At 37.9% G+C, this 11,320-nt stretch overlaps 1 protein-coding gene across 1 annotated transcript; it reads left to right on the forward strand.

Moving 5' to 3' along the window:
- Window positions 1-626: 626 nt before the first annotated feature.
- Window positions 627-1,157, forward strand: LOC116175461 (uncharacterized protein K02A2.6-like). The gene has a single exon (XM_031493630.1). The coding sequence runs from the start codon at window positions 627-629 to the stop codon at window positions 1,155-1,157; it is 531 nt and encodes a 176-aa protein (XP_031349490.1).
- Window positions 1,158-11,320: the final 10,163 nt, after the last annotated feature.

The raw sequence follows: 11,320 nt of genomic DNA on the forward strand, positions 1-11,320 counted from the left end.
CTACCTGTCGAGGAACCCCACAGACCGAGTCGTGGAAGAAAATACAGAAGAAGACATCAGTCGCATCCTGCCCCCGTCTACCGCACCAGCAGACAGGGACAACACAGGACCACCATTCCTCGCCAACATCGAGATGGCAGAACTTGCCGACCGCGTGAAGCAAAGCCAGAGAAACAATCCACACGCCGACAATTTGATAAGTACGTGGAACCTAATCCAAGACAACGGGCCCACGGACCCAGCCCAAAACCGTTTCTTTCAGAACTACACGGATATCTCTACCGCAAATCCAACCACGGAGATCTTCTAGTAGTACCCGTCGACAAGAAAGAAGCAGTCCTGCACGCGTACCGCGATTCACCAACAGCAGGCCACCCAGGAGCGGAAGAAACAGAACGTGCCATATACTATACTACCACTGGCCGACAATGGAAGAAGACGTTAGGAACTACGTGCGGAACTGTTGGGTATGCACCGTGGCAAAGCGAGGACCCATTCAGGAAGCCACTGTCCGACCACGCCAACCCAGTCGTCCGTGCGAGGTGATTTCCGTCGACCTAATAGGACCATACACCACTTCACATCTGGGAAATCGGTTCATACTGGTAGTAACAGACCTATACAGCATGTGGGTAGAAGCTTTCCCTCTCCGGCTAACCACCACCGACGCTGTAGTCAATCGGCTGGAGAATGAAGTATTCGGGCGATACGGGTTCCCAAGGGCGATAGTTTCCGACAATGGCCCACAATTGATCTCCGTCACCTGGGATGCCGCACTACAACACTGGGGGTGCTACCATTGGACGACACCTATCTTCCACCCCCAAGCCAACCCCGTGGAGAGGCGGAACCAGGAAATAAAGAAAGGATTACGCATACACCTCGACGGGGAGACTCCACAGATGTGGGACAGGAAACTCCCCATCATCCTCTTCACCCTCCGGACGAGAAAAAATGCCGCCACGGGAACGACGCCCAGCAATGCCCTGCTTGGATATGAACTCCCCAGGCCAGGAGAATGGCATGCGACTCAAGCCCCGGCAACTCCCATCGGCCAAGGTGAAGAACACGAGGAACGGATCCGGACAGTCCATCGCAACCAGCACCGCTACCGATCCAGGTACGCGAATGTCGGACCAACCAGGGCGCAGTTCTAAGCAGGGGACGAAGTAATGGAGAGATCCCGAGACCTCGCAACGGGAGAATTTCAGCAAAAATGGAAGGGGCCATATAGAGTAATCGCCAACGCAGGCACAAACTCATATTTCATCCAGCGAGACAGAGAACAGGTGAAGGTTCATATCCATGACCTACGACCAGCACCCAATCGTAGAGAGGCCGCACGGGAACCGCCACCGCCCAGATTGAGGAACACCTGACCCACGACCAAGAATCGCCATCTCGCCCACACCACCACGCCACAAAAGAACATCTCGCCACTACAACATTCCGCAACGAATCCGGCCAGCACAGGAAGCTAACACGGCGCAGGCAGCCACGTCCAACCACCAGCCGCCGAATATTTAGTTAAATTCCGCGTTTAAAGTCGGAAATGAAAAAAAATTACTACATGTGGCCCTTCTACGCCTTCGTACGATTACGATTGACCTTGCTAAAAAAAAATGTGAATGAATGTTAGAATGCATTATACCTGATAAGGTGAAACCCGTGCTAATCTTTCTCTAGAGAAATAAGGGACCGGGACACTCCGCCGAATGCCCACAACGCCGACACGATTTTTGGATGGTCCATATCGCCGACTAGGGACACAACGCCGACGGACACTACGCCGACCGTGCCCACTTTGGCGACAAGTGTACAAGGAACACTAAGCCGACCGTGACCACAACGTCGGCTCATACAGCGGAGGTACGCAATCAGCTTTGGACGCTAGGTTATTGTAGGTTTAGAATATTTTTTTTTAACTTTTTTTGAACTACAAACTCATACAATAGCTATTTGTGTATTAAGAGCGCAAAATGATATATTGTCGATTGAAAGAGACAGTTGACGCGCGACGAAGGAGCGCGGCAATCTCTTGAAATCGACAATCAATTTGCGCTCGAATTACACACAAGATTTTTTCTACAATCGAGCAGTTCACATATTTCCAGAAATTTAAATTTTTCACTCAAATCATTTTAATCTTATGTCCAAATGAAAGATGTCATTTACTCGTTGTCATTGGATACTCTGAGCAATGCATATTTGATTTATAGTTAATAATTGGGAGAGCGAGCGTTTTTGCTATTTTGTCGCTTATAAGCGACAAAGTGACATTCCTCGAAAAAGATGACGTTTGCATTGTCAAATACGAGCGCAAATGCCTACTTTGGATATCGATTGTAGAAAAAAATTATTAATGAAACTGGACGGAGTGACACCAGGCAGCTTTGGATATTAGGTTATTTGTAGGTTTAGGAAATTTTTTTAACTGCCAACTCACACAAAAATAGTCGGCGAAGTGGGCACTGGGCACGGTCGGCGTAGTGTGCATCGGCGAAGTGTCCTTAGTCGGCGTTGTGTCCCTTGCACATTTGTCGGCGTTGTGGGCATTCGGCAAAGTGTCCTAGACCCGCAATAAATTACTCTGATTTTTATGGTTTGTGTCTCAAAAAGAATCGGAAATTATGTCCCTTTTTTACAAAAGTAATAACCGTTTTAATTAATGTTTATATTACGGAGATTGCAAATGAATAATAATAATAATAATGTAAAATATGCAAATAAATAATACGTAAATGTCTTATATCTACAAGAGTGAAACTTTGTAAAGACATTAGGAACGCCAAGATCCCAAAGTTGAAGAACAATTATGGTCTTCAGCACTAACGGATTGGTAAATTCAACCGAGATCTGGCCATGACGCAAGTCAGAAAAATGGATTACCTATTTGTTGTAAAATGAACTGCTTTGGGTCTTTCAGATTCTTCAAAATATTTCATTTCTACGGATCTTGGCAGTTTTCAGTTCATTAATCAGATTCTTCGAATTGATTCATCTGATCTTTTAGATTCTGTTAGGAATTTTTCGAATCCTCTCGTTTGGTTCATTTACGTTTAGATATACTGATTCCTCTATTTCATTTGATTTGTAGTCTATCGGTTTTTCAAATTTCTTCCCATTCTTTGGTTACCAATTGTTTGAGTTTTACCTATATTTACATTCTACAGATTCTTCGCATTCTATCGCTATTTCAGACCTTTCAGATTCTTCCTCACTGTTTTCCAATTTTTTTCTTTTTTTTTAATTTTTCGACTCCGCAAATTCATCAGATCGTTTAGATTCCTTGCCAAGCTTCTTCCGTTCTGTAATTTCTGCATATTCTTCGACCTTTTAAATCCGTCAATCCTTCATACTCTGAACTATTCATAAAATCTTGAAATTCTCGACATTCCTCAAAATCTTAAGAAGAAATGGACTCTTTTTTCAGTTGTTCTCTCTTCGGATTCTTTAGAATGTTCAAATTCCTCACATTTTTCGTATTCAAATTTTACATATTCTTCAAAAATTAGGATTCTTTCAATTTTTGTCCGTTCAGATTTCTAAAATTTTTCATTTTATACCATATTTGCTGATTCTTATAAGATTTTTAGAATTTTCAGATTCTTCCGTTTCTTAATAATAATAAAAAGTTAAATTTTTCTGCCCACTGTATCCACAGCTAGCTCCGAGGCTAGCTCACTATATTAAAACTACATTGTTGCAATTTACCCACGCAAATTAATGAAAATCTAAAAGGTTTAACCTGTCGCTTTTTCGATGTGCCTTTCCTTATTGTAAATAAATGCGACTCTTTTGAATTTTTATACACGGTGTTCATTTTTCGAGTGCCACTATGGGGATCTCACTTATCTTAAGAGATAGAAAGTTGGTTAAATGGGGGCAAAGTTGCCAATTTTCGTGCTGAATAAGAATATGAAAAGACATTTCAAATATCTTCAATAGTTTTGAAGATACCTCAAAAAAACAAACATTTCTGATTTTCGTTTTTATTTTTTTTATGATAAACTAATCGTAGTAGACATTTCTAATTAACACATTATTCCGACACTTTTTAATGGAGATTTCAAATATGACATCCTGTTTTTAATAACTCTCCAGATGACGGAGAAACACGTGGCAACTTTAGTTGTTCTTATGGGCGCCATTTTGATTTTTCACATTTTGAGATTACGTCTTTTTTTCTCTTTACAACGATATATCACACATGGTGGTTCAGTATCACATTTTTCCTAAAAATACAATTTTTAATTATTTGAGAAGAGTGCTTTGGAAAAAGAAAACGTTCTTTTGTTGTGAACAAAAGGTTGACTTATTTCATGTAGTGTCATTTAGGTTTATATGCTAGTTGTATTGCGAAAATGCCTTTTTCAAATGCAGATCAAAGAGATATGATCCAAATTTACTACACTTCTCATCGAAATGCTCACATGACTGCTGCAACATATTTGCAGCGTTATCCAGAGGGGCAACAACCTAGTTTGAGGTATTTTTCTTTGCTGCATAAAAACTTGGGCGAATATGGTTCTTTTAAAAGATGTAGACAGCAATATGGTGATAGACCCAATGAATATAAGCAGGCAATTTTGCAAGCGGTTGAGATGAAAATCGAATTTCTACTTCTCTGACAACGCTGCAACCAGACAGATGGATTAAACTGTCAAACTTTTGTTGACAACAAAAGAACGTTTTGTTTTTCCAAAGCACTCTTCTCAAAAAATGAAAAATTGTATTTTTAGGAAAAATGTGATACTGAACCAGTATGTGTGATATATCGTTGTAAAGAGAAAAAAAGACGTAATCCCAAAATGTCAAAATTCAATATGGCGCCCATAAGAAAAACTAAGTTGCCACGTGTTTCTCCGTCATCTTGAACGTAATTAAAAACAGGATGCCATATTTGAAATCTCCATTAAAAAGTGTCCGAATAATGTGCTAATTAGAAATGTCTACTACGACTAGTTTATCATAAAAAAATTAAAAACGAAAATCAGAAATTTTCGTTTTTTTGTCATATCTTCAAAAGTATTGAAGATATTCCAAATTTCTTTTCAGATTCTTATTCAGCACGGAAATTTGCAACTTTGTCCCCATTTAACCAACTTTCTATCTCTTAAGATAAGTGAGATCCCCATAGTGGCACTCGAAAAATGGACACCGTGTATACCAGGTGGTGCACGGTAAGTACGAACATAGGGATTTAACATGGGAGATTAGTTTTATGCAATACCCTGCCCTCCTGTAGGTACATTTTACAGAAAAAACTGTAGAGTTTAAAGTTGTTCAGAATTAAAAGGTGCATACAAAACTGTTTTTACATTTTATTAAGCTTTGAGTATACCCGCAAATTTAAAAATAAATTTCAACATTTCTGTTATTAGTAGCTATTCTTAAAACAACAAAAGTCATGGCTATTGCTACTAATAACAGAAATGTTGAAATGTAAAAACAGTAAACAGTTCTATTAGAATCCTTAAAGATCTTCATAATATACTTTTTATAAATCTACAGTCGTCTTCTAATCTTTTCCCGATCAGAATCGTCTCACGGTATTCAACAATCGGGATTTTGTGATTTTCAGAGCCTCTAGGTTTAGATCTAAAACATAATCACGTGGGCGACGTCAAGGGTGTATAATTTTAGACTTTAATGAATCGCTAGTGACAGATGCGTATTTCTGCATCTATCAATTTTTTTACTACTTGAATAATTGAAAAGGAAGATAAAATACTTATCTGAAGTACTTAAATAAATAAACTGTTTATACGCTAGATGGGCACCAGACAGGGCACAAACAATTTGGGGAGGCCACCAAGGCCTGCCATATCTAATTAATTATTTTATTCTGTTGTTATTTTGTAAAATGTATAATTTATAATCAGTATTACAGTGTAATTTATACGCGGTAACAATAAATAACATATTCTATTCTGTAAATGGATTTTCTTTCTGTAGAATATTATGCATTATTATTATAAGGCTTATATTTGCTACATGCCGGAGTATAGGAAATCTTAGATCCTCCACTCTATGTAGCCAACGTTACTTCTTACAGAGTGACTAGTAAATCATCAGTTTGCGCAGGATTAAAAAATAAGGTATACACAAGGTAGGTACTTTAAAAGATAACAATTTCGATTGTCCTGAAAGATCACTGTGACATTACTGTACTAATTCATTAATCGTATTTGTGATTTCGACTTTTAAACCCCTTTTGACGTAGACGTATGACATAAGGCAGTGATAATTCCATGGAAACTGTCACTTTTAAATCTTCCCGCTTGAATTACAATTTCCTGCACAAAGCGACCACAATAAATACGGTTTATGTAAACACATCCTACATTGTGAAATTCCTCAATATTTGGAATTCCAGTAATTGACAGCGAATTTGTTGTGCCTCGAGGCTATAGGGTCACTTCCTTTCGTTTGCTCTTACCAAAACCGAAATTGCTTGTGATAATTTTCGAAATCGCCCCAATTAGTGTGTATCGACGGCTTGATACGTTGTACAATAATCGCAGTCTCGATAATATTGTTAAAAAAATTTCCCGTTTACGCCTAGAATTATTTTCGACCTGAACGTTATGGATAATAACAGTGCCAACTGCCAAGAACGTAATAGAAATAAATGGATCTGATTCACGTTGTTGTTAGAATAAGATTTAAAGAGTGAACTTTCGTCGTTTCGAATTAATGAATCATCACGTAATATTAATTGAATTATTGAACTGAGAAGCATAATCTCCCACTAAAGTTTACGATTATGGTTATCAGAAACGAGCGTCATAAATACTAATGAATATAGTTTCTAATCTTGTTAATTAAAAACCTCTCCGTATCTATAATTATAAATATATTGTAGCAATAATTTACTATAAGCATTAGCAAAGCCAAGCTTTTAAATTTTACATTGTGTGCTTCAATGATGGTTCTGGCCTTTGTTTAGGTACTATTGATGTGGCATACAAAGGAGTCGCTCGGTTCAATAATTTTTATGTTTAAATTATGGCAATTTTATATTTAAATATGTATATGACTGTTGAAATATTTATAGATCCTTAATGGGTATCCTAATTTTGAATAACAAATGTACAGGAAATTTGCTTTACAGAAGGTACAATAGCGTCGCCTTTTTGTGACAGAGTTTTGGGATAGGACGACATTTACCAAAATCATTATGCATCGCAGAATGTTTGCGCAATTTCCTTTACAAATACTGAAGCAAATACCGAGATGGCGAAAGTCGAGTTTTTTTATACGCAACGCGTGTCGCTTGTGAAAACTTTTAACTTGTACATGTTTAATTGCTTCATTTAAATGAAAACGATAACAAATAGAAACCGCTAGTTTGATGGATGATTCCGCAAGAAGTTTTTCCAGTTTTTTGAGCCATCTTGTATCTTGATTCTGTGGCATAATTGTGTTAGATCCGAGTTCGTCAGACTGCTTTCAACACTTAAGAAGCAGAAGACTTTATACATGGAAATGTTCACCAAATAAACAGAAAATATTGTCAGATAGCAAATAGACCAACTCCTCATAAATAAGAGATACTCACCTACCTAGAAAAGGAAGTGTCGGAAGAGCGTACTTACAAATGCATTTAATACTATATGGTGTCCAGATTGTGTCACCAGATGAACCATATTAATTATAGAAACAGCATCCACAAATCCATGGGTATGTTTTAAGCGATAAAATGGTTGATTGATCAAAAATTTCCGTGAACATTTTATACAGATTGAAAGTCTTGTTAATTCGCGTCACCATTTCTCCTTTGCCTCTTCTGAGTTTCCTACACTTCCTTTTGTTTGAACCCCACTGTGCCTTTTATTTCTCTTATTTTGAAGTTTCTTTCTTAGACCCTTTTGTTTTGAAAGATATGGTCAGATCCAGAAACCCATATTGAGAGTGAGGAGACATCATGCAGACCTAGATTCTCACTCGGAAACTGGAATGAAATTTGGCCCAGATTCATCCCAAACCCAAATAAAATTTCAAACTATTGCTCAGGATCAAGATCCAGCTTAGATTTGGATTCTGTTTTACACTAAAATATATACTCAAATTTAGATTATAATAGAGTCATACTCAGACCTCGACACAAATAATATCTACAGGTAAAGTATACGACTAAATATGACAATTTGTCGAAAAATTATGTACTTGATGTAAATAAAGTTATTTATTTTTCATTTGCCTATTATATGTTATTATTATATTATATGTTACGTTAGTGTGGGTACCAACCCATGAGGGGATAGTCGGTAACAAAGAGGGCGATCGCCTCGCTAAGGCCGACACTAAACATCACCAAATTGGAGCGGAACCCAACTGTGGGTCACCAGCAGGTCTATCCAGCTAAAAAAAGAGTGGAAACGTCAATGGGGATCTGCTCCTAGACTAAGAAAATCCAAGAAACTGTTTCCAGGAGACTAAAACCAGCTAGCGGCTACCACTCGGCAGAAGTGAACTAAGATCATACACAGGCTTGGTCGCTCGATGATACTGTCCCTTGAGATATCAGCTAAACAAAACGGAGTAGCTGAGGAGAAGACATGCCATCTCTGTTTCTAGGAGGAAGACACAGCAGACCACATCATCTGCTGGTGTGAGGCTGGCTCCTGATAGAGGTTACAAGACCTGGGCGAGGCTGCAAGAGCATCTCAGCAGATCAGGGAGTTGTAGCCGGAGAAGATCCTCAGATTTTCTTTAACAAACCGATTAGAAGCCGAATCAGAAAAGAGTGGAAACGTCTATGGGAATCTGCCCCTGGGACTAAGAAACTCCAAGCAACTGTTTCCAGGAGACTAAAACCAGCTCCCTGCTAGCACCCAGCAGAAGTGAACTAAGGTCATACATAGGCTTGGTCACTGGACACTGCCCCTTGAGATATCATCTCAACAAAATCTGGGTAGCTGAGGATAACACATGTAGCCTCTGCTTCGAGGAGGAAGAGACAGCAGACCACATCATCTGCTGGTGTGAGGCTGGCTCCTGATAGAGGTTACAAGACCTAGGTAAGGCTGCAATAGTACCTCAGCAGATCAGGGGTTGCAGCCGGAGAAGATCCTCAGATTTTTTTAACAAACTTCCTCTCTCGGAGTAAGACACTGGGGCACGCACAATAGATCAAAGGCGTGATGTACCCCAACACAAGGAAGGAAAAAATGGTTTAGGAATATTGGGAAGTTACATGGATATTCAGCCCGTTTAGGTATTTTATCGATCCCCCTTGAATACTGAGGCCTTCGAGTGGCTTTTTCAACAGGCAGTGTCGAGTGTATGGGCACGTCATCGACTTGCTCTCCAGTATGGGAGACTTTGGCCTTTTGAAGATATGGAAATAGAATGTAAACGTATTTACAATTTGCGCTCTTATTATTTACATCAGTTTTATCAGTTTAGGTATGTGCTATAATTGACTGTCACCGTTAGATTTTTGTGAAATGGAAACATATTTTTGTTTTGGATTATACGGTCTTTGTTCCTAAGTATAAAAGGGAATTACAAGTGCGGCCCAATTGTATTGAATTCGATAGTTTCTTCTCAATGAAATGCTCAAGAAGACGTTTAAGAACGTGTCATGGCAACCCAGGGATTTAAGGATGGGGTTTGACGGTGATTCATATTTTTGAAAAATTCTTTCCAATTTTATCCCATGCATGAGTCAATCATTTCAGACTTCATTAATCTATGTCATGCATCATTCCAGATAATGGAGTGAACTCATTTACCAAATACCTACTTGATGAATGGGAATGAAACAACTTTTACCAAATCACAATTCCGTTAGACTCTGACTGTACTTAAATAAAGTTTGTTACCAAGATTGGTATAATTAAGTAGGTTTATGTACTTTAATATGATAATAATGACGACAAACACTTCACACAAGATTTCGGTCTATTTAAACTGTAATATTTGCTTAATTAACAACTTTAAAAGAGCAATTAAGTTCGTAGCCTCACTGGTCTTAATCGCTCTTCGTAAATTAGTGCTTAGAGCCAAATTATGCGACTAGGTAAATCATTCAATTGACTGCACAGTAATTGAAGTCCACATAGTAACCATGCACCAGTGAGTGCCAGTGTAATATAGCGAAGAATGTTAATTAATGAACAAACACTTGTTAATTGGCCAGCCTCGTAAAAATCAAGGAAGTTACCTTCCCAAGTTTTATTAGAGGCTTATAGTATTAAGAAATTGGATTTTTTAATTATTTGACTAATCGCCGTAATTCCTTCGTCAACGTATTATTGCAATTTGCTGTTAGATATTTTTTTAAAAGGCAAGCTAATGTAATGGGATTTAGAATATAAACAATGTATACGTCATAAATGTTTTTAAAGAGCTTGGCCTGTTTCGCATGGGTGGTCATGCGCGAAAAAAAATATTTACATATTTAACACATGTTTGAATCCTTTATTGTTGACATTTCTGGAAGTTTTTTCTCTTTTTTAGTGAATCTAATATTAGCGTTGATTACAGTTGCAGTTAACTTTCATATTTGGTGAATTGCACACCGTTGCGAAAGGAATAGAAACTTTTTTAAAATTTGGACTTGTAATTTTACTTTATTTCACAAATTATAGTACAAAGAACAGCTCCTCAGATAAAACATAAACTGTTAAAAATTACGGCGATAAGCGGTCATTAAGCTACTTTGAGGTATACATAGTTTTTGAAATCGTTTTTTTAAAGATAAGATATTCTCATCAACTTTGTTTAAATTAACCAATATTACGACACGTTGTGCATGTGCTCATTTTCTTTTTGTACCGGTTTGATTATACGCTGTGCTCTAATTAGGGTAATCGTTAACCACAGTTGCCAATGCCTTAAATGCCGTACATTGTCCGACAAGGTTATCAAATTGTCAATATTAATTGTGATAGTAATAATTCCAAACTCGTTCTGAACAATTCAATTATTGATTATTATCGGAAACTCTCACCAATAGTGTAATCTTTAAGGCAATTGCTGAAACAATTGGATTCTGTGGCCTAATTGGACTAGGCTAGGTACATTTTTGAGGTTTCCTGTTGTTTGTTTTTAATTGGACACTATTTCTTCAGCCATGACAAAAAATCTAGTCTACGGGATGTATTTATTTTATTATTGAATAAAAATATTATCGATGATTTGAGAAGAAATACTACGACCCTAACAGTGGATTTTTCCTTAATAATGAAAATTTGTTTTTAATTTGCATTGTGAGAGTTTAAGTCGATTTTTCGTATTTGTTTGTGATTTGCCATTTTAAACGGGCACGTCTCCGTAAAATTCCGTTACAGTGATCTAATTTAAGCTG

Source organism: Photinus pyralis, unplaced genomic scaffold (assembly GCF_008802855.1).
Source record: "Photinus pyralis isolate 1611_PpyrPB1 unplaced genomic scaffold, Ppyr1.3 Ppyr1.4_LG1, whole genome shotgun sequence".
NCBI classification, from domain to species: Eukaryota; Metazoa; Arthropoda; class Insecta; order Coleoptera; family Lampyridae; genus Photinus; species Photinus pyralis.

Bases quoted from the DNA above. Each gene is read 5' to 3' on its own strand.
- LOC116175461 (XM_031493630.1), top strand. From the start codon at position 627: ATGTGGGTAGAAGCTTTCCCTCTCCGGCTAACCACCACCGACGCTGTA.